The 24037-nt window shown below is 37.4% G+C and overlaps 1 protein-coding gene across 2 annotated transcripts; it reads left to right on the top strand.

Annotated features, from left to right (window-relative positions):
- Nucleotides 1-599: 599 nt before the first annotated feature.
- On the top strand, nucleotides 600-17876 carry DR1 (down-regulator of transcription 1, TBP-binding (negative cofactor 2)). Of its 2 annotated transcripts, XM_011991519.1 has the most exons (4): nucleotides 628-869; nucleotides 994-1543; nucleotides 8575-8738; nucleotides 15766-17876. In XM_011991519.1, the coding sequence occupies exons 2-4, from the start codon at nucleotides 1324-1326 to the stop codon at nucleotides 15910-15912; spliced, it is 531 nt and encodes a 176-aa protein (XP_011846909.1). In that variant the 5' UTR covers nucleotides 628-869; nucleotides 994-1323; the 3' UTR covers nucleotides 15913-17876. The 2 variants fall into 2 exon arrangements, with proteins under 2 accessions (XP_011846908.1, XP_011846909.1); XM_011991518.1 differs by having other exon boundaries at nucleotides 600-1543.
- The last annotated feature ends 6161 nt before the right edge of the window (nucleotides 17877-24037 follow it).

The following is a 24037-nucleotide window of genomic DNA, read 5'->3' as shown; positions in this document are numbered from 1 at the left end:
AAAAAAAAAAAAAAAAAAAGAAAGAAAAAAAAAGGTGGACTTTAGAGAGCTTTTACCCGAATAAGGTCTATTAGACATCTTCAAAAGCTTTCTCTCCAGACGACGCAGAAACAGGCACACGGGATTCTGTGCTTTCCCCACCTCCCACTCCCAAGCCCAGGCCCCATTCTTCTCACTTTCAATCCTCATTTGGGCTCCTAAAAGAATAGCAAAGAGAGTTCTTTTATCAATACCAGCGCTCCTCTGTCCCCAAATCCGGCTAGGGAAGGGTTCGGAGGCCTCAGCTGCTGGAGAGAGGGTAGAGACGATCCTTCCTCGCCCATCTAGCCAGCCACCACCCCTTCCCAGATCTAGCGTCCGGGCCCCTGACCAAGCGCGTGCTTGGAGCTCTCCGGTACAGTGAGGCGCGCGCTTGCCCGGCTAGGGCCCCTGTGAAGGAATGGGATCCCGAGGTGCTTGCCAGGACCGCAGCAGGCGGAAGCTGCTGGCAGCGGGAACGGGCGGCTCCCGTCGGCGTGGGTGGGGGAAGGGCGGCAGCCACATCCGGAAGTCGGTCCGGGAGGGAGGGGGAAATCTGAGGGAACGAAGCTTCCGGCGGCGCAAAGGGTGTCGGGAGCGGCTTCCTGCAAATCTTCCCTGGCCTCTGGAGGGACCACCGTTGCCGCCGCTTCGGCTTCCACGATCTGCGTTCGGGTTACGCGGCCACGGTGGCAGCCACTGCGACTCCCACTGTGCCTGGCTCTGTCCATATTAGTTCCCAGGCGGCCGTCGCCGTTCCAGCAGCGGCAGCGGCGGACATGTTGTGAGGCGGCGGCGCGGGTGTCTGAAGGATGGTTTGGCCGAGGCGGCGGCAACGGCTGCTGGCGGCGGCGGCAGCGGCAGCGGGGCCTCGGGCTCTATAGAGCCGAGCCCGCTGGGTACCCGCCCGGTACCGCGGCGAGGCCAGTGCCCCTGGATCTTGCCTCTGCTTCGACGCCGTTGGGGACCAGTTAGGCGACAGTGCCCGCCCCTCTGAGGAGACCCGAAGGTGGTTCCCCAGCCGCTCAAATTTCCGGACCACCGCGCTTTCCCCTCAGCCTGGGCTGTGCTCTCTCTAGAATCCTCAGGCCCCCACTTTCTTCCCAAACTCATCCTAAATCTCTCACACACGCGAGCGTTCCCAGCCCTCAAGCCAGCTCTTCCTCCGTTCATTTTCTGCACCCTCTTCGCGAAGCACCCCCCGGGATCACTCTCCGAGGGCGGCTTTTTGAGAGATCTCCGTGGAGTAGTGGACCAGAGCCGGGGAGTTTTTAAAAGCCGGGGCGCGAGAAACAGGAAGGTACTATGGCTTCCTCGTCTGGCAACGATGATGATCTCACTATCCCCAGAGCTGCTATCAATAAAATGATCAAAGAGACTCTTCCTAATGTCCGAGTGGCCAACGATGCTCGAGAGCTGGTGGTGAACTGCTGCACTGAATTCATTCACCTTATATCTTCTGAAGCCAATGAGATTTGTAACAAATCGGAAAAGAAGACCATCTCACCAGAACATGTCATACAAGGTAAGTCATGTGTGGAAATTGGTTTGAATGAGGGTCTAGGGGAGCAGTCTGCTAATCGCGTGACGCTTTCATGTCAAAGCCTTCATTCCTCTTCACTGGTAAGTAACTTAATGAAAAAGCCAGACTGGCATGTGGGTAGCCCGTGCTTTAAAAACAATCCCTTTGTAGCATTCTTGCAGTACTTTTCATCTAGCGAATACACGTAAGGAGTGCAAACATTTAGGTCAACGTCCCCAAAACATAAAGAGTGATCTCACTTTACAGCCAGGTAAGCCGAAGCAACAGGAATTGCTTGCCTGAAGTTGAACTTAGATAATAATTAAGGAACGCAGAAGTTCTCCCTTGGAAAATTAAAAATTCAGACAGAGGAACTTCAAGCATGGATGGAGACAGAGCGCCCCTTCCCCGCCTGACCTTTCACCAATGTAGAGGAAAAGATTTATTTTCTGAACACATGAGTTAAAAAATTCTTAATATACAATGTGTTCAACGTTGTCGAGTTTATCGTTGTTGAATAAAAGGAGGTATGTTTTCTGCTCTAAAAATGGTTTGATGGTACGTTCATGAATGAGTTACGAAAGCACTCCTGGTCCATTCTGTAAGAAAAGGGTGAACTTTAAATTTTCGTTTTTTTCTTTTTGTTTGCCTTTATGTCGTTTGCTTTGTTCTATTCTGTGGAGATAAGTTTTAAAATCTTTGATTGAAAGTTTATGCAAGTTTTTTTTTTTTAACGGAAAATTTCCCTGTCCCTTTTCTGCTGTCATTCTTATTTGGATGTATACACTTAGGCTTTTATTGAACAGCACTTCTGAAAGCTTCAACAGTTTCTTTTATCCTGAAAAGGATGTGGTTCCGTAATAGGGATTTGGGGGACTGTATTCTAATGGTTTCAGAGAGGAGAAACATATTTACTAGTCATAATGTTTCGGGAATGTACCTTTTGCGATATTTTTACATGTACTCTTGTGAAAGAGTTGTTCCCAATTTGAAGTGAGAACTTGCCTTTCGTAATAATCTAATTAAAAGTATTGATTGCTTGTGAAACCAGGGAAAAAATGGTTAATTTTAATCATTTTGGTAGGCAGGTGGTTGTCTGTCACTTAATTTTTATACTTTAACTTTTTAAAATGTGACTTGCCTGCTGTACTGAAGTAGAGAACACATCTGCTTATGTTGACCATATCCAATATTTTACTGTCAGCATTGACAAAAGGATTAAATGATTGATTTTTAATCCTTTATGACGTCTTGAAAGGAGTTTTAAAATATATCCTGCCATTTCAGTACATAAGGAGAAAAATCCCTAGGAAAAAGCATATTTGATTCTTAAAACTAGTACTAGTTGTTTTTTTTTTTTTCTACTTGATGTGCTGAATACTCTAGCAAGTAAAATGAAAGCCAAGTTGTCTGTTTTTTCTCTTGTGTATTTATTTTTACATTGTATGTGTGATTGCTGTCGTAAGTCTTTCACAAGATTATCCAGCACAGATAGCTGTAATTTCTTTTTACAACTCATAAAAAGGAAAAAGAACTTTTTATCAACATTGCCTTTCTAATGAAAATTGCAAAAGATTTCAACAGGGTCTGCCTAAATATTTGTTTACACTACAGAAGTGGGGATCGTTCCAAAAACCTAATAACACATTACAGTCTGTCTTCTTGGGGAGAGTTAATTCTTTTCTAGGATATATTTAGATTTCTGATTGACATGATGGAATAGAAGTGCAGCTGTAGCAAGCAGTATGCTAAATAATTCAACTTTGGAATATGCTAAATTCAGTTTAATGTGTGAGTCAGAAAGCTATAGTGAAAAAGCATTTCCATTGTGTAATGAAGATGATTTGTTTTTGAAAATCATGTATTGACGTGTTATAGTCTTAAAATTTTACCTCTTTTTTTTGTATTATGCTATTGTTAGGTGGATAAGAATCTACATTTTCGCCCAAGAATTCTCCCTAATTGGGGTTGTAGACTTTATACATTTATAATCTTATATTGCTTAATTATTCCAAAGAAGTTTTGTTTTGAGAGGTTAAATTTTTAAAGAAATTCTTAAGGTTTATATGTTTTAGGTGTTTGAAGTGTGTTCCTGTACACTAATCATAATAGATAGGACATTTTTATACTTTTCTGTCAGCATTGATTAGGAATGTAGAATATATCCAAGTGGAATAAATAATGTACATTTTAAAGTGGTATGATTCTCACATGTTGAAGTTTGGGTATTTAGTGATAAGTTTAATGAACTGGACTTTGCTTTAGGGCATTTCACTTGTTCATTTCCCACCTTGCTTTATCTTGTCTGAACAAATTAAGCATTCTGAGATAGTTCTGTAAAATGCAAGTTAAAGTTGAACTAATTTGATCACCAGTAAATCTATGAAATAACTTAGTTAAAAAAATTTTTTTTTTGTTTTGCTTATTTTGAGTTTAAGAAAGTAGACTTGGTATTGAAGATCATAGATATGTGGATAGAGGGAGTTCTAAGCTATAAAAGGTGTTCCTATTTTATTGCAGTTTTTTGTGAACACGTATTCTTGAATGAGTTCTAACATATTCTGTTACCTTATAGAAAGAATTGACACTGAGAGTCAGCTTAAGTTCTGCACTGAGAATTCTTTAACCTTAGGCAAATCTTTTAACTAAGGTTTTCTTATTTATGTATAAATAATACTTGATTTCAGGTATTACTTGTAATTTTTGAGAATTAGTCAGGGGTTGAGAACCTTACATGAAATATCTCCCCTCCCATTTATGAGAATTGTAACTGAAAGTAGTAAAAGTTTGAGAGTATCTGAGAATTTACATCTTCAGCCACTGAGTTGCTCCAAGCTGTCTTATGTTGAAGGAGTTTTTTAAAAATTCCTGTCCGTCTCACACTGGTACCTTTGTAAGATAACATGAAAATGGATCACTGGAAAAGATGAGGAAAAGACCAACACTCAACTTTTTACTATTAGATTCAATAGACATAAAATTATTTTGTCCCGCAATGAAGGTACTTAAATGCGTTGAATTTCCATGGTTAACTAATGTTAACCATTAGGAGCTGTTCCGGCATAAGTCCATGGACCACACTTTGAGAACCTTTGCTTTAAAGCCTAAACCACAGTCTGTGTTGGAAAGTGGACATGAGTAGTAAATAATCATTCACACAGATATTTCTTCCAAAGGGACACATCTAATTTGCACTGCAAAATTTATCACATAATCAAATGCTTTTCAGGTTAGGATTTTATTAATACTTTTCTTAAAATTAATATATCTTTTGTTTCTGTTTTCCTTCTGCCACCCTACAATTACTTACTGAATACTATCAAGTATTTGGCATTGTGCTAGATACTACTAAGGATATTAAGATAAATGATACTCAATTCCTTCCCTGCCATTAGTCTCTCATTGTTGTCCAAGATTTCCAGTAGTGATACCATGGAGGACATGGTTCTTAAGGGTCTTCAGAAACCTTTGCCAGGCTAATGAGCCAAGAAGTCACTTTGGCCTACATCCTCTTAATGTATTTTATGTGAAATACATTAGTCCCTTCCTTCCCACAAGCAAAAGAAAATGGAGAAATTAGAGAATGCTGATTTATATAGTATTTAAAAGGTACTGTATATCACATAATTTTAAAAATGAAAAACATGTTTTATGCATATGAAGTATGAAGTAGTTCACATAAATTCATGTTATGACAGAACCTTTCAGGAGTACATCAGTTTGTAAAATAAGATAAGCCTATATGAAGATTATTGTTGCTTGGAAGAAATTTTTACTTTTTTTTTTGTTTTTTGAGTAGCTGTCTTGTTAACATCTGTCTCTTAAGCTGAAAAATGTGCTAAGTATTTTTTCCCCTAATATACACCATGGACTTTTCTGGTTGTAGTTTTAAGATGCACGGCATAGGGTGACAGATAGTGATGTGTGTTAGTTTTACCCACAAGTTTTTTTAAAAAATTTTTCTGTTTTAGAAAGATGAGATCCTTAGAAATAGAGCCATCAATAATCCATAAGGTCCCTTTGTACAAATTAGAAAAAGGCACTCCTTCCTTAAAAAGCATTCCTACTGTCTGCCAGAAAAAGTATCACAGTAAACATATGAATTTATGATATTTACAATAAGAATGGCCTTGTAGTATGTTGTGTACTGAATAACCTACATAACCGTAAATGGTGGCCCTGCTTGGGAGCCATTTCCTTTATCCTTTAATATTCTCTCTGTGTATGATAACTAATACATGATAGCAAATGATGTAAAATATCTCCCTATTTAGAAGGTATTATGTCTAGTTATTGATATCTGTTTGCCAAATGTGTTTAAAATTAAAGTCAGTGCAATTTTGAAATTAAATTTGTGGCTGCTCCTTTTCAACCATTTTATTGAGAGTATAGTTTTTACATATGGCAATTCTTTGAATAAAATTAAATATTAACCTTGGACCTACTTGCCAGTTTCTTGAAAGCAGTGTTCTCAGCCTTAAATGTTTTTAAAGGTAGTTATATATTTAAAATTTTTTTTTAATCCAAGCCCTCCATGGTTAAAAAAAATAGCTTGGATTGGATTTTCTTTTTTCTTTTTTTTGAGACAGAGTCACGCTGTCAGGCTGGAGTGCAGTGGTGTGATCTCGGCTCACTACAAACTCTGCCTCCCAGGTTCAAGCGATCGTCATGCCTTAGCCTCCTGAGTAGCTGGGATTACAGGCGTGTGCCACCACGTGTGGCTCATTTTTGTATTTTTTGTAGCGACAATGTGTTGCCATGTGAGCCAGGCTGGCCTCTAACTCCCAACTTCAAATAATCCCTGCACCTTGGCCTTCCAAAGTGCGGGGATTACAGGCATGAGCCACCATGGCCGGCTGGTTTGGATTTCCTTAATGTCTGGTGTAGTAATTTATGGTATTTTGAAGGGTTGTGTCTCCATTGTGTTGATTTGTTAATTTTATAAATGTAGTATTTTATAAATATACTTGTCGAGCTTGAATTTAAATATGATATTGTATAGCTATACCTTCATTTTTAGCTGTACACTTATGAGGGTACTCTTTTACATTTAAAATAAGATAAAAAATAAAATAAAAAATAAAGATGAGAAATACGTAGTCTGAGTTGGTTAAGTGATTCTTATGTGCTAGACACTGTTAAATGCCTTGTATTAATTACCTGTTGATTCCCACAACCCTGAAACTAATAACAATGTGATATTTATTGTTTTATTTTTAATTAAGAGGCAGGGTCTTGCTCTCTCACCCAGGTCGGAGTGCAGTGCCACAGTCATAGTTCACTGTGGCCTCAAACTCCTGAACACAAACTCTTCCCACCTCAGCCTCCCGAGTAGCTGGGACTACAGGCACCCACCACCACGCCCAGTTAATTTTTTGTATTTTTAGTAGAGACAGGGTTTCACCGTGTTAGCCAGGATGGTCTCAATTTCCTGACCTAATGATCTGCCCGCCTCGGCCTCCCAAAGTGCTGGGATTATAAGCGTGAGCCACTGTGTACAACCGTGTTGGCGAATTTGATATACAGAACTTAGAATAATGCCTTTCTGAAGTTTTTAGGGAGGTCAGGGGAGGTGAGTTAATTATAGGACAGTACTATGCTTTTTGGCATCAGGTTATTTCTAAAGAAGGTTGATGAAAACAGCTTAACATTTGAAATAATTAAAGTTGTAAATCATTTAAAATGTCTTAAAAACCACAGTTTGCATGGGCATGTCGATTTGTAAAGGTATATTTGACATTGTCCCAGAAGAGCAAATTCCTGAAGTTAGAAGTGAGAGCGTATATACTAAAAGGAGTCTGGTTCAATGTAATGCCTGAAAGACTTCAAGAACTGATGACCTAAATTGATTTACTGTGTTTTCCACCACCTATGTTTCATCATTGGTTCACAATACAAAATATGCCTTTGGGGCATTAGTCAATGTACCAAAATTATAAGATATAATTTTAAATACTGTGAGCCAAAAGGAAATTTTATGCCTTGTCTTTTCTGGATTACAGAAGGTATTTAGAGTGTGTGATTTTTTTTTTTTTTTTGAGACAGGGTCTTGCTCTGTCATCCAGGTTGGAGTACAGTAAAGTCATGGCTCATGACATCATCAATCTCCTGAACTCAAGCAATCCTTTCACCTCAACCTCCTAAGTAGCTGGAACCATAGGCACGAGCCACCACACTTGACTAATTTTTTTTTTTTTTTTTTGTAGAGAGGAGGTCTTGCCATGTTGCCAGGGTGGTCTTGAACTTCTGGACTAAAGAGATCCTCCCACCTTGGCCTCCCAAAGTGCTGGAATTACAGGCATGAGCTACCATGCCCAGCCCACTTTTTTTTTCCTTATAAAATTTCCTTTCTAAATATGAAAAGGGGAGAAAAATTTTTTATTAATGCTTCTTGTCTCCTTATAGTCTTCTTTCATCTCAGTTTTTTGCCACATCATTTAAATATGTTTTTATTTTTCCTGTTAAGTTTTGTTTTCAAGAGAAACCTGTTGGCTGACTCTTAAGTGCTGAATTTCATGACTTTCATTTCCACCAGTATTTTTTAAACTTGGCAGTTTGAGTATCTGCTAAAAATAGCTTCCTGTTGGTATATTGGACAAAAGAAAAACTTCTCTTCTTTTATTCTGTCCTACCAGAACTTAGTAGAGAATGTGTTACCAGCCTACTTTTTCTAAGTCAAATGACACAAAATGTATTTTCTTACTAAAACCATATGTTCTTATAATGGACTTTTTTTTTCTCCTCGCTTACAGGAAATGCTTTAGTCTTTTAAAGATTAGAATGAAAAGTGAAGGCATGTGCCTTGGTTCTTCAAGTTTTAACTGATTTGCCACCTAATTTTTAGCAGATTGATAAAATATTTGTCTTGGCTGCCCAGACAATTGTTGTACAACTATAAAATAGGTAAAATTATTAGAAAACAGCAAAACATTCCCCTCCTCTAAAGAAAAGTCCACAAAAACTTTATGTTCCACAGGTTGGGGGAAAGCTATATTTTATCACCCTTTCACATTTTAATATTTTCATTTCTCTAGCACTAGAAAGTTTGGGATTTGGCTCCTACATCAGTGAAGTAAAAGAAGTCTTGCAAGAGTGTAAAACAGTAGCATTAAAAAGAAGAAAGGCCAGTTCTCGTTTGGAAAACCTTGGCATTCCTGAAGAAGAGTTATTGAGACAGCAGCAAGAATTATTTGCAAAAGTAAGTAATTTATTTAAATTATTTTCCTCTGAATCCTACCCTGATTGCTAACTGAAATTGCTTCCTAAATTAACAGACATACCCAGAAGATTCCCTTTTTCTAGGTAGTTGATTATAGAATCTAGTGTTCAGAGCTGACCAATTTGACTCTGGTTTATGTGAATGTAAATATTTGCAGCAATCTCTTTTCTAAAGAGAACAACTCCAAATACCTATTGAAATTTCACTTTGATATTTTTTTCAGACAGAGTGACCATTTTAAGGCGTGAAAAGTATACATAAATGTTCTTAAGATTTAAAATGACGAGCTGATGAGAAAATTCTATATCAGATTTTATGATGTGTGGCATACAAGCAAAATCTGATTAAAATCAACTATGTAGTTAAATTAGGTATTTAATGTACACCTTTGAAGCATTTTAATCTTAAAAAAGTATTTTAAAGCTAGTAGAGCAAAGGGAGAAAATGTTTTCTTCCTTGCTTATTATAATTCTAATATCTAGACTCTGAAGAATTAGAATCAAATACTAATATTCCTCTGTTTCAAAAAGAAAAGGGAGGGGAATTGGTGGCAAGGCTGTTTTTTCCCTTCTAAGTTCTGGCCTCTCATTTGAAATTATAAGGCAGCTTTGGATTGAATAGAAGAGAAGTTGTAGTAACCATTAGAACTGGGAAGTATCATTTTAGGTAAACTCTTCCAGATTAGTCCTGTAGCTGATCTCTCTGCAGCCATAACAATCAGTTTGGTTTATATCAAACTGCATTTGAGTCTTAAGTATGGTTAGTCACTAGACACCAAGTACCATTTAAACTTAAGGTAAAAAGAAAAACTTATATTTATTGAGTTCTAACCACGTGTTAATCACATTGCCAAGTAATTTACTTGCATTATCTCATTTAATCCTCACAGCCTATCATAGGCACTAAAGAGGAAAAGCCTTTGAAGCAGGCGTGAGTACATGCAATGTTATGATCCATATGAATATGAGGTACGAAAGAAGAGGTGTTGGTGTTTTAAAAATATTAATGGCATTTATTGATTTATGCTATTGCAGACCACCTAGAGAATGCTAAATTAAACATTTGGTGACAGAAGATGCTCTCCTGGATACTTTAAATACATAAAAACTTGGCAGAGTTTTTATGAAATATAAATTTTATTGTATTCATTTACATATTAAAAAATAGATTCAGAGGTGGAACAACTTGCTTGAAATTATTTGTCATTTGTTCTACAGTTACTTACTGAAGTCCTTACTATTTACCAAGCATCGTGCTAGGTGCTAGGCTTACAAGAGTGAACAAGAAGACAGGGTTCTTGTCATTATAGAGCTTAGTCAACTGGGGAAGATTGAGTGGGAAAGATTGACTTAAATAAAACATAAGTTCAGAAAGTTAGGAAGTGTTGGAGTCTGTATTTAAACTTAAGTATTTTGGCCCAAAAGCCTCTACTGTTTCTACAATACCATGCTAATGCTCTAGCCTCCATTTTATCTTCTTAAACTTATTGTGGGGCTTTTAAATAGAATATGTATTATCCTTGTTAGGGCAAATTATAAAGAAATAATTGACTGCCTGCTATATCTGTCTTCACCTCTCTATCCCAATTATCTGTTTTTTATTCCTCTTTTTTATCTCCCTTGTTTCTTATCCTGGCTTATGTATGAAGATCTCTAGTATTTCTTTGCTTTTGTGAGGATGACCAGCGGAGAGGTAAAATTATAGCAGTTGCCTAGTACTTCTTCCCTACAGCACTGAAGCTCTAAATGTGAAAGAATGGATAAGTAAATATATCTTTTTTGTCACTTTCATTTTGTTTCATCTTTTAGACTTTAAATATTAACACAATGACAGCCTCATTTGAAGCTAGCAGCAAATATTTGGAGGGAGGGAACGAACCTTTAATACATCAAGATTAAAGTTAACTTTAAATTACAAATGAGTCATTTTAATATGTGGGAGTGAGTATCTTAAAACATAATGAAAACCTCCAAAAGAAAAGTGAATTAGGAAATATATGCCTGCTTACCTGTCTTTCACTCCCCAATTTTAGAAGAAAAATACTTGGGATGGATTGAGTAGGGGGCAAGAGAGAAAAAAATATATTAGAGTAAATATCACTGAAAAACGTTCAATTTGTGGAAATGAATACAAGTAAAATTTTATCAATCAACTTTTTTTTTTTTTTTTTTTTTTAAAGAGACAGGATCTCACCATGTTGCCCAGGCTAGAGTACAGTGGCTATTGACAGGCTCTATCAGGCACACTTGAGCCTAGAACTCCTGGGCTCAAGGGATCCTCCTACCTCAGCCTCACGAGTAGCTGGGACTATAGATGTGCACTAGTGAGTCCAGTTCAACAGTTAGTTTTAAAGGCATAGAAGTGCTTTTATGTTCAGAGAAAAGTATCAGAGCTGATACAGGGGCATGGTATCTAAAAGTCAATTAAATTTGAATTGTAACTAGTACACAACTTTGCAGACCATTGAATAAACTACCAAATCAAGCACCTTTGCAGTAAAACCTTTGTAGAGACTTGAAATTATTTGAATTTTTTCCATGTCACAAAATTATACCAATTTGTAATTGATTAGACCACAAAATATAGGTATGCTTAAGTTGGTTAAATGTACATATTTGATTTGCCCTGCAATTTTCTTATGAACTCTTAGAATTTTTTTTTTTTTTGAGATGGAGTCTTGCTGTGTTGCCCAGGCTGGAGTGCAATGGTGCTGTCTTGGCTCATTGCAACCTCCACCTCCCAGGTTCAAGCGATTCTCCTGCCTCAGCTTCCCAAGTAGCTGGGATTACAGGCATGCGCCACCATGCCCGGCTAATTTTTGTATTTTTAGTAGAAACAGGGTTGCACCCTGCTGGCCAGGCTAGTCTTGAACTCCCAACCTCAGGCGATCTGCCCGCCTTGGCCTCCCACAGTGCTGGGATTGCAGGCATGAGCCACCGCACCCAGCCTTAAAATGTTTTTTTTTTTTTTTTTTTTTTGAAACGGAGTCTCGCTCTGCCGCCCAGGCTGGAGTGCAATGGCCGGATCTCGGCTCACTGCAAGCTCCGCCTCCCGGGTTCACGCCATTCTCCTGCCTCAGCTTTCCGAGTAGCTGGGACTACAGGCGCCCGCCACAGCGCCCGGCTAGTTTTTTCGTATTTTTTAGTAGAGACGGGGTTTCACCGTATTAGCCAGGATGGTCTCGATCTCCTGACCTCGTGATCCGCAGTGAAGCTCTGTTAGTTGGTTTTGAACTCTGGGTATTCCTGCCATAAAAGTAAATATGCTAGTGTGTTAGAATCTACTATTTTTCCTATTTCTTTACAAAAATGGATGACAATCATCGTTAGGGAGAGTGGCTGGTTTCTAATTTCCTAAGCAAAATAAAGTTTTTGTTTACTGTAAAAATTGTCTTAGCCTTGTTTTTTATAATATCTATAGTCTTTTCCTTACTTGTTTTTTTGTCTTTGCCTTTAACCATATACGGGTCTTCTGCATTTCCTTGTATCCCCCAAACCCTTTCATCTTTTGCTATAATGATCTGTGTTACCCACCAAGCAAGGTGGCACCTTCCTGTAGTCCCAGTTACTTAGGAGATCGAAGCAGGATAATCCCTTAAGGCTAGGAGTTCAAGGTTGCAATGCATAACAACTATGCCTGTAAATAGCCACTGAACTTTAGTCTGGACAACATAGTGAGACCCTGTCTCTAAAATAAATAAATAAATAAGTAATGATCAGTGCTACCATTTTTTGAAAACATACAATCACTTATTCCTCAAATTTAACTTCTTTCCTATCACAGAGAGATTTAATCACGAAATTCAGTAATTTTTTTTCCTTTCAATTCTTACTCATCTGTTTTTTTAAAAATAACATTTGATGTAGACCTCTTCCTTTATTAGTCCCTGATACTATGGTTATGTGGGTAGCTTTCCCCCAAGGTAATAGCTTTTCTTCTTCCACTTCCCTACTGCCACCTACACCAGCACCACCCCACTCCTGCCCTTCAGTCAACAAATTTCAAGTCAGAATTAAATTAACGTGTCCCTACTGTCTGCAAGACATATGTGGTACTGTAGATATACAAAAATGAAGACTATATCATTCTTCTTAAGAAACTTAGTATCTAGTAGGGGAGGTATAATGCAGACACACTAACAGCTGTTATGAGATTGACTACTTGATGAAGAAGATAACTATAATATGAAGCTGGGCTGGGCGCAGTGGCTCAAGCCTGTAATCCCAGCACTTTGGGAGGCTGAGGCGGGCGGATCACGAGGTCAGGAGCTGGAGACCATCCTGGCTAACACAGTGAAACCCCGTCTCTACTAAAAATACGAAAAAATTGGCCGAGCGTGGTGGCGGGCTCCTGTAGTCCCAGCTGCTTGGGAGGCTGAGGCAGGAGAATGGTGTGAACCCAGGAGGCGGAGCTTGCAGTGAGCCAAGATCGTGCCATTGCACTCCAGCCTGGGTGACAGAGCGAGACTCTGTCTCAAAAAAAAAAAAAATGAGGCCAACCACTTATGAGAAAGATATTCTGGCTGGGCATAGTGGCTCACACCTGTAATCCTAGCACTTTGGGAGGCCCCGGTGGGAGAATCACTTGAGCCCAGGAGTTCGAGACCAGCCTGAGCAATATAGTGAGATCCTATCTCTACAAAAATAGAGAGAAGGAAAGAGAAAGAAAGAAATCTCAAGTATGGAAACATTACATCAATTTTTGGGGGTGCAGGAGTATGCCAACTAGTAAGCAGTTAGCTTAGCTCCAGAACCACCTTTCTGTGCTCTGCTTTGTGACTGGACCTAGTACTCTGTAAGCCACATGTTTCTTTGCTAGCTGACTCTCCACTAGACTCTGTTGCCAGTATGGGGTTCTCGTGGGAGATTGCATGGATGGAGGAAGAGAAAGGGTTTTCTCCTTTTACTTTCTCTTGTCTTTCAGTTCCTTTGAACAAACCAGCAACACTTCTTCATCCTGGTTACATCAGTTTTCCTGTAGCAGAGACTGAATCCTGTTTGCATTTTCTCTAATACACAACCTGCCTGAACCCGCACTCCATCCCCCAACTCTGGCGGTGTGGATCGCAACCCTTGGGGCCCTCGTCCAAGCACTGATATATTAGTACTAGCTTATCTATGCCCATTCTTCCGAGGTCTGAGTTTCAGTTCCATGAAGTGGTTTCGTTAAGCGTCTAAATTTTAAAAATTCCAGCATTTTCCTCTATTCCCCCAGTTTTAGGGTTAGTGGCTGCTTCCTGTAGCTACTTTCATGACATCTTAATGTCCTCTTCCTGCCTTTTCAGCTGCCTAAAAACAACTTTATACTTGTTTAACAGTTCTTTATATTAAATTTTTTCCATTCCAGTAACTCGTGTGACTTCTTTCTCTTGATTATACACTGACTGATACCAGGAGGAGAAAATAGTATTTCAGTTTGACTTGAAGGAAGGGTAAAATTTCAGTAAGTGGCAGGAAATTTCACATAGGATGAATGTCAGCATGAGTAAAAGTAGCAAAGATGAGGAAGTATGGTGTAAATTTGGGAAACATTTTGTATTCTAGGCTTTTTTGAAGCACAAAGTGCATGTTACAAGAAAAGACTATAGAGAAGTTGGGGTAGACACTAATTTGGAGGACCTTGAACTCTAGGCTAGGAAATTTGGATTTGATTGATAACAAATTAAAAAAAAAAAAAATGAAATAATGACCTGATTAGAATTTATATCTAGAAACGTTTGGATAATAAAGTCATGACAGATTATTCAGAAGAGTGAGGATTGTATATGGTAAAATCTTAAATGTTACTGGTTATGCTGGCCATCAATGTTTTCCTGTAGCATGTTCATTCAGAAAATACTGAAGGCCTTTGTGTTAGGAATGCAACAAAGAATATGGAAACAATCTCTGTTCTCAAGTGTGGTGGAAAAAAAAGATATAAACTTAGATAATTCTAGAACAAAGTGGATGGATATGGGAATGCATAGGGAATTATGGTATATGAAATAGAGCATAAAATATGGCCTGGAAAGGTCAAGAAAGACTAACTGATTTGCATGTCAAATGATGACTAGGAATTACCTATGCATAAAGGGGAGGGTATGAGCTGGACTTAAAGAACAATTCCCAGAACAGACAGAAAAGGAGAAAAGGATTGTTTTGGCAGAGTCTAATGGGAAATTGTAAGACCTTTTTAAGAACAGGTTCGTTTTTTCCCTTCTTGGTGTGGTTTTTCTACAAACAGATAAAATTAAATTGTGAAGGAGCCTTAGCTGTTTCTTATGTAATTCATTTGTATGCATCTTGGTTTCTAAAATCCTGTGGTTGTTTTTAATAGAGGATATATCAGATGAATGGATTTTAAGTAGTATCTTTTTACTAGTGTGTATACGGAAAGGATATGTATATTTGTATGTTTACGTGTGTATATGCAAATGTGTGTGCTTACAGAGAGGGAATGAGGGACACAGAGATAGGCATATCGTAGGTTAGGGAATTGTAATAGAAACTCAGAAAGAAATATTGGGGTAACTACTGCATACATGTATAGTACTTCCTTCATATGAGGTAGAGGTACTATACTAGAGAACTTTTAAACCATATAAATTTTAGATTGAAAAATGTTTATATCAAAATTTAATTTGAGGGTACGGAAGAGTCAAGTGAAATGAAAGGAAAAGTACAGGGAAAGAGCTAGAGGGAATATTGTGGGTTTTGTCAACTTTTTCAACTTCTTCAGTTGAACCAAAGATCATAAATTACGTGAAATAAAAGAGGGCCATTTATAAGAGACCCAAGTTTGAGAAATTTCTTAGACCTGTGTAGTTAGAAAAAAGCAATCTCTAATTATATTTACCTATAGAGTTTATGTTCTCCAGGTGTGTGACAATTACATAGTAGTTGAACAATATCCAGATGTATGATGATAACTGTCTGAAATTGGCCTAATCTACATTTAACGAAAGTGTATATATTGTGGGTTTTTAAAAAATTGTTGTTATCATTTTTTTAATGTTTTGGTTGTTTAGGCTAGACAGCAACAAGCAGAATTGGCCCAACAGGAATGGCTTCAAATGCAGCAAGCTGCCCAACAAGCCCAGCTTGCTGCTGCCTCAGCCAGTGCATCTAATCAGGCGGGATCTTCTCAGGATGAAGAAGATGATGATGATATCTGAAATTCACCAGCTGAGTTTCTATTTCTTCTATAAATGTTTTTCCCTGCACAACAAAAACAGTGAAAGAAATGCTTATCTGTAATTTTGTATGCATCTTGGTGGACTTGTCATTGGTATTCTAGGGATGTCTGCTATTAAGTTTCATCTATTGTGTGCTATACGTGTAAAAACTGTCTCTTTGAACTATTGAAAATTTAAGGTTCAGTATAATATCAATTTTGAATTTTTAATGGTGTTTATGAAATTTTAGATAGCAGCAAGTCCTTCATTTGATCAATAAACAGTGTTACAGAAAACTTCAAGTTTATAAAAATACAGTGAAATTTCTACAAAGCTCTAAATCTGCATTTGCATTTCCTCTGCCCTTTTAACTAAACTAAAACTTGTGAATTTTAAATTATTAAGGGGGGGTGCTGTGTGAATCAGTAGACATTGGATTGGGTTGGTGAAAGAGTTCAGTTCTGTAGTATCTGAATTTGTCTTTTAAAATGAGAACATATATAGGCAATAAATATATATGCTCAGATCAATATACTTGTTTAGAAAAACTTCAAGACATTAAAAAACTAGGAAGGAGTATGTTTAATAGTAGTTGTATAAATTTGGTGGTTATGTTTTTTTATTTTGTTTTTGTTTTGTGTAGAGGTAAAATCTATAGTTTTATTACAACATAATTCATTTTGAGCTCCACTATGACATTTCAAAGACTGCCCAGTTTGGAAGTCTGTCATGATTTATACTCTTTCGCTCTAATTCAGTAATTGTTGATAGTATTACTTACCTAGTCCATCCATACTCATATTATTCAAATATATAGGTGGGACTTTTGAAACAATTGCATTGATTCCCTTGGTTTAACTGAGGTTCATGAATATTCAAACCTTTGCTGGGGGAAAGAAACGAAAGTTAATGAGCATGCTTGCTATGAGAGAGGTATTTTTAATTTAACTTGTAGTTATAGTTTACTTATTGTTTTTAGAATTACTTTTACATTTTCCCGACTAGATGGCCTAGAGTCCAACATTACCTTTTGAGATGACGTTATTGTCTCCATCATAATTGAGTGATAGCTTTAAAAAAAAGATTAGTTTTGCTTAAGAAGTTGTGTTACAACTGATCAGCCCTGTATGAATTAACTGATCAGCCCTATATGAAACGTAAGTTGTGTTATAACTGATCAGCCCTATATGGAACATAAATAGTTTCTACCTGCTTATTAAAAGAGAGAAGCTTTAATTTGGTTCTAAAAAATAAAGTATGGTAGTGATTATAGGAATCCAGGATGTTGAAGAAATGGGATAGTGTCTATATTTTGGAAACAGAAAGGAAAAGTCACTTAAGATAGTATTAAGTAATTAAATTCCTATGTCAGTTGCCAAATCTTTTAAACTTATGTATTCACCAAGCCCAAAAATAGACTGTGGCTCCCAGGATTTCAATTTTAATTGGAGAGCTAGGTAAGTAAAGTTTTATAACTATTAGGTTTCTTAATGATCATATTTTGCAGTTTTAGTAAAAGGGAAATATTGTTATACATTTATTAAATATACTTCCCCCATGAAGTGAAAAGGTTAATTTTGCTGAATGTTTTAGGTTGAAGTTACTTCATGGATGTCATACCCATGAAGTGCATTTGGATGAGATAGAAGAAATTGTTTTTTAAAAAGTTTAAGTACCAAAGGTAGTCTAGTCTAGAACAATAATAAGTTAATACGTGTTGGCTTTTCTAATTTGTACTGTAACATCCTTATACTTTCTATTTTAAGTATATCTGTTTCTTAAGTAAACAACTTAGATATTTTCCACACCTTTTTTTTTTTCGATGCAGAGTTCAGGTTAATTAATATTTTACTGCATCTGATAATGTATTATACGTTTGAAGCCTAGTGACTTTTCATTTTGACATTCTTGTGATTTCATATGCTGTATTCTTCAAGCAATAAAATTGTGATGTGTTTTATAAATGGTTTTTATATTTAATGATCTATGGAGAGATTTCTATTATTACAATTTTTACTAGTTTCAAGAATCTTAGGCCCGGAAGATATTTTGGTCATTTGGTATGTAGTACCTGCCTTTTGTTTTTGTTTACTGTTATTTCAAAAAATGTGGTTTTACTTGTGTTTTTGTAATTTACAGTCGTAAGATCGAGGCATAACAAAGGTACTTATGCAATATTTTATTTTTAGATTTTTTTTTTTTTTTTTTAGCATTTGAGAGTCACTGTTATGTTTTGCCAGTTAAAATTTTTTAAATCTCTTGAAGAGAGAAACTAAATCTTTAGCGTTCTCGAGAAATAAAGTTATTGTTCAGTAAGTATTTTTCCATCCCCTTGAATATATGTTATATATCTTTTTCGGCAGATTATCAGATTAATAAGTGTTTAAAAGGCATCGGTTTTTAAAACTGCATATACCACACACACACACAGAACAGTACACAAATAAAGGTTTTCACAAATTAAGCAAACTCATATACCAGTCTTCAGATCAAAATACAGAGCATTATGTATACCCCAGAAACCCTCCTCTTGCCCTGTGTTAACACTATCTTCTTTCTTGCTAAAAGTTACTATCCTGAATTCTAAAATCATGGATTAGTTTTGCCTGTTTTTTATTTTATGTAAATGCAATCATACGTAATACACTTTTTTTCGTTCATCATTTTATAGTCCTGGAGATCAGAAGTCCAAAAGTCAGTTTCATTCGGCCTAAATCAAAGTATCAGCAGGGTTGGCTTTTTCTTGAGGTTGTGAGGGAGAATGTTTTCTTCCCTTTTTTGGCTTCCAGTGATGACCTGTATTTATGGGCTTGTGACCCCTTCTTCTCTATGATCAAAGCTTGCTTTTGTCATTATATCATCTTCTGTAGTCAGATCTTTCCCTGCCTCTACGTTTAGGGCTCACCTGCATAAAGCAGGGATAATCCCCCTATCTCAAGATCCTTAATTTAATCACATTTGCAAAATCTCTTTTGCCGTATAAGTGATATTCACAGGTTCCAGGGATTCATACGCTGGCTATCTTTGGAGGCCATTATTCAACCTGCCAAAGTGAGATCCATCCTTACTGTTGCATGTATTTGTAGCTCATTCATTCTTACTGCTGTATAGTCTTGCATTTATTTATCCATTTTTCATTACATTCAAAAGTTATTCACTCTTCCATGGATAGTCATTTGAGGATTTTTCAGTTCTGAGCTGTTATGAATAGTACTGTGGAGAACATTCTTATACATGTCTTTTGGTGAGTGTATACATTGCCATTGAGTATAAACCTAAGAATGGAATTGCTAGGTTGTATGGTGTGTGTATTTTCAGTTTTAGTATTTACTGTCAAACAGTTTTCCAAAATGACTGTAAAGGCACCTTTTTAATGTGTAGCATAATAATGAATTACCCTAATGATTTTAGTGGGTTGAATTTCTCAGAACACCTAAATTGTACCAAATAAGTTATGTTGCAGCAGGTATGTTGTTATTTAATTTCGTATAAGAGGAAAATAAGAGCAAAAGTAATTGCCCTTATTAACTGACACATTAGTATTACATACTCATTAGGTTATTGCACCTTAGAAAAAATGCAAATTTTAAGTAGTTATAAGTGATATGTTGAATTAGTATGTTGTGGGAAAATCTGTGATATAATTTTTTAATTGAATTTTAAATTTGGGGTTATAACATCATTAAAATGCATGATATTTCCTTATATAGGTTTCTAAATTATGTTTCTCCAACTCACCTATGTCCAAATGGCCATCGGGAAGAATTATCCAATTCAGATGGCATAGGCACTGACTTCCACTTTCTTCACTTGTATTTTTTGTTGCTGTCTTCTTTTTTTCCTCTGTCCCCAGCAGTTTGACCGCAAGTCCTACCCCACCTCCTCTGTTTTTCACCATGCCCCAGGATATAAAGTGTTATGGTTAGGATCGGCCAGGGTGAAGAGAATGATAACATAAGTAGCCTCCTTTCAAACCTAAGGTATTACCACTGGTTCTTATCCTATTTCCTCAAAATAAATGAGAAGGGAAAGTAAGGAATAAGAGGAAGAAACTTTTTTTTTTTTTTTTTTTTTAAGAAACAGGGTCTCTCTATGTTTCTTTTTTCTTGCTTGCTTGCTTTTTTTTTTTTTTTTTTTTTTTTTTTTTTATTGAGACAGTCTCGCTCTCACCCAGGCTGGAGTGCAGTGGCACGATCTCGGCTAACTGCAAGCTCCGCCTCTTGGGTTCACGCCATTCTCCTGCCTCAGCCTCCCGAGTAGCTGGGTCTCCAGGTGCCCGTCATGACGCCTGGCTCATTTTTTTGTGTTTTTTTAGTAGAGACAGGGGTTTCACTGTGTTAGCCAGGATGGTCTTGATCTCCTGACCTCGTGATCCACCTGCCTTGGCCTCCCAAAGTGCTGAGATTACAGGCGTGAGCCACCACGCCTGGCCTACGTTTCTTAACATAGATTGCAGTGGCTAGATTCCAGTATCTATTCACAGGCATAATCATAATGCACCATAGCTTCAAACTCCTGGGCTCAAGCAATCCAAAAGGAGGAAACTTTTAACTTATGATCAGTTTCTACCATAAATAAGCAACTTAGAAAAACCTTAGAATAGGGTTTCTCAAACCAAGCATTGTTAGTATTTGGGGTTGGTTAAGTCTTTGTTGTGGGAGCCTATCCTGTGCATTGTAGGATTTCTAGCAGCAGAATTCGCTTATACCCAGTCAATATCATTAGCACCACTCCCCACCCTACTTCCAGTTGTGACGACCCAAAAATGTGTCCAGACATTGCCAAATGTCTCTGGGTGTTGCGGGGATAGGAGGCAAAATTGCCCCCTGTTGAAAACCACCAGCTTAGATCATCAAGGTTTTACTTTTAGGATAAGACACTTGAGGGAAAGGCTGTGAAACTGAACCTGTGTTAGAAGCAACACACAGTATCACTGCAAAAAGACTAAAAGAAATAGGTGATTTGGAAAGAAGAGGCCCAGGGTTAAAATGTGTTTCCAAGAAAGTCAAACCTTACAGGAGACTCTTGACTTCACATCTGCTGATCCCTTCACCCGATAGGACCTAAAGCAGCTATTATAAATCTCTCTACCTGCTTGCTGCTTTTCTACCTCATTGTTAGCCACACCCAGTTTGAAACAGATAAGGTATGCTGTCTCATAACTAGTACATCTTTTAATCAGCATTTTTATTGTGATTAAATATACATATCATAAAATTTGCCACTTTAAGCAGTTTTAAGTGTTCAATTCTGTGGCATTAAGTATTTTCATACTATTGCAACCACCACCACCATCCATCTACAGAACTCTTCATCTTCCCAAACTGAAATTCTGTATTCATTAAACAATAACCCCCCATTACCTCCTCTCTCCTCAGCCTCTGGTAACCACCTTTCAGTCTCTATGAATTGACTACTCTAGATATCTAAATAGATTCATTCTTATTTCATTTACCATAATGTCTTCAAGGTTCATTCATATTGTAGCATGTATTAGAATTTCTTTTCTCTTAAAGGCCGAATATGCCATTGTATGTATATATCATATTTTGTTTATCCATTCATCCATTGATGGACACTGGATTGCTTCTGCTTTTTGGCTCTTGGGAATAATGCTTCTGTGAACATGGGTATACAAATAGCTGTTTGAGTCGTAATAGGCTTGTTATTTTTGAGTGCACAGATCTGTATATTCGCAATTGAAATAGGGAAAGTCTTTATATACATACAAAAATAATTTATAATACAATAAGTCCTCAATGTTGTTGATAGGTTCTTGGAAACTGCGAGTTTAAGAAAAACAACATACAATGAAACCAATTTTACCATAGGTGAATTGATACAAATAAGAGTTAAGTCCCTATGGCATATATTTCTGGTCACAAAAACATTACCAAATTTCTAATAAAGACCCAAAACACTTCTAAAATTAAACACTGAGATTAATGTGAACTTTATATACATTTAAAAAGGATAAAAACAAGTAAGAATTGGCCAGACATGGTGACTTACGCCAGTAATCTCAACACTGGGAGGTCGAGGTGGGCAGATGGCTTGACCTCAGGAGTTTGGAACCAGCCTGGATAATATGGTGAAACCCCATCTCTACAAAATTACAAAAAATAGCCAGAGGTGGTGGCTTGCACCTGTAGTCCCAGCTACTCGGGAGCCTGATGTGGGAGGATCCCTTGAGCCTGGGAGGTTGAGGCTGCAGTGAGCCATGATCATGCTACTGCACTTCAGTCTGGGCAACAGAGCAAAATCCTATCTCAAAAAATACATGTATTATCCAGCCCCAAATGTTTATGGGGTGGTTATTGATAGACCCTGCATTAAACAATCCCACAGTTGGTGCTGTAGTGAGCTGTGATGGTACCACTGCATTCCATCCTGGGTGACAGAATGAGACCCTGTTTCAAAAAAAAAGTAAAAATTATTTACCCAATATTTGGCAAATCAGTGAGTAACAGTGGTTGTAGTGGTAGTGGGTTAAATCAAGGAATAACTGTTTGGGAAGTGAAAATTGTAAGGAGCACCTCCTACTACCATGCAGTTCAAAAACAAAAAATAAGAAAGCTGGCTGAGTGCTTTCATATTGCATCATTTATTGTGCATTTGTATGATCATATACTTTACAAATTTTTGTTTTACAATAATTTGTATTCATTTGTTTTTCAGTCTGCTTAGTTCAGTGTCTTGAGTAGCTAGAGCCTATCCCAGCAACTCAGGGAGCAAGGTGGGAGCCAGCCCTGGACAGGATGCCTTTTCATCGCAGTTTGTACTCTCACAGCACACACACTGGTACTGGGACCATTTAGCTGTACCAGTTCACTTAACATGTACATCTTTGGAATTGAGAAGAAACCAGAGTACCCAGAGAAAACTCATGCAGATATGTGGAGGACATGCAAAATTCACACGGACAGTGGCCCTGGTTTGTAAATAATTGTTTTTCATCAACATTATAATGAAATTACAGGCCGGGCGTGGTGGCTTACACCTGTAATCCCAGCACTTTGGGGGCGGATCACGAGGTCAGGAGATCGAGACCATCCTGGCCAACATGGTAAAACCTCGTCTCTGCTAAAATACAAAAAATTAGCCAGGCTTGGTGGTGTGCACCTGTAGTCCCAGCTACTTAGGAGGCTGAGGCAGGGGATTTGCTTGAACCGGGAAGGTGGAAGTTGCAATGAGCCGAGGTCGCACCACTGCACTCCAGCCTGACAACAGAGCAAGACTTCGTGTCAAAAAACAAACAAAAAAAGAAATTACATTAGTTGAGGACCTGCAATATGTGATATGAACAGTGAGGATCAACTCTTTTTGTAATAGTTTTTTTACATATGTTATTTCATTTGTTTATTTCCTCTGTGAGGGTAAGTATTGATAGTCTAGTCATAGACTGGTAACACAGGCACACCATTAAGAAGAATAGACATATAGTATGCAGTATTTTGTTTTACTTATGAAACTCCATATTTTATGTATGATGTATTGAGTATGAAGAATAGTACATACTGTTTCCTTTTAATTGTATGTTTCTTGCCTTTGTATATTTTATATGAATAGCACTTGTCTCTAACATAGAAAGTAGTAGAGGTGGAAGAGGGAGACTTGCCAGAATAAGTTTTTAATGTGAATCAGAGATTTTTATTAGGAATTGGGAGTGGAAGGAGAGAGATAGTATTAGAAGGTATGTGTGCAGCAAAGGATGGAGAAACTGTCCTTGTTAACGCATCTAAGGATCCTCCAATTACTGGGGAAAACATACCAGGCTCAAAATGGTCTGATTTTGCAAATACCTTCTAATATGTTTGTTTCTTTTGTTGTACCTATAAAAGATGCCACTAACTTCATATTTATGTCACTAATAAACTTCTAGAATCCATGTAGTAGGGTGTAGTAGTGTGGTTAAGCTATGAAGAACAATGGTATTTATTTCTGAAACACTTATTTGGTATATTACATAGGATAGAGTATATTTTCTAAGTCAAATAGTGTTAGGTTTTCTAAGCCAAATAGTGTTGGTTTTCATGTGTAGTTGCCTTACACATATACTAGTAGCCCTTACAAAATTTGGTGTGTCTTTATTATAAACGTGGTAAGTGAGGAAACTAAGATTCCA

This window comes from Mandrillus leucophaeus, unplaced genomic scaffold (assembly GCF_000951045.1).
Source record: "Mandrillus leucophaeus isolate KB7577 unplaced genomic scaffold, Mleu.le_1.0 Scaffold397, whole genome shotgun sequence".
In the NCBI taxonomy this organism is placed as follows: Eukaryota; Metazoa; Chordata; class Mammalia; order Primates; family Cercopithecidae; genus Mandrillus; species Mandrillus leucophaeus.
Note: the sequence above shows the minus strand (reverse complement) of the source record. Positions and strands in the feature narration are given on the sequence as shown.

Coding starts and splice junctions, on each gene's coding strand:
- DR1 (XM_011991518.1), top strand. CDS start 1,324: ATGGCTTCCTCGTCTGGCAACGATGATGATCTCACTATCCCCAGAGCT. Junction 1,544..8,574: donor ACCAGAACATGTCATACAAG/GTAAGTCATGTG, acceptor TCATTTCTCTAG/CACTAGAAAGTTTGGGATTT. Junction 8,739..15,765: donor AGCAAGAATTATTTGCAAAA/GTAAGTAATTTA, acceptor TTGGTTGTTTAG/GCTAGACAGCAACAAGCAGA.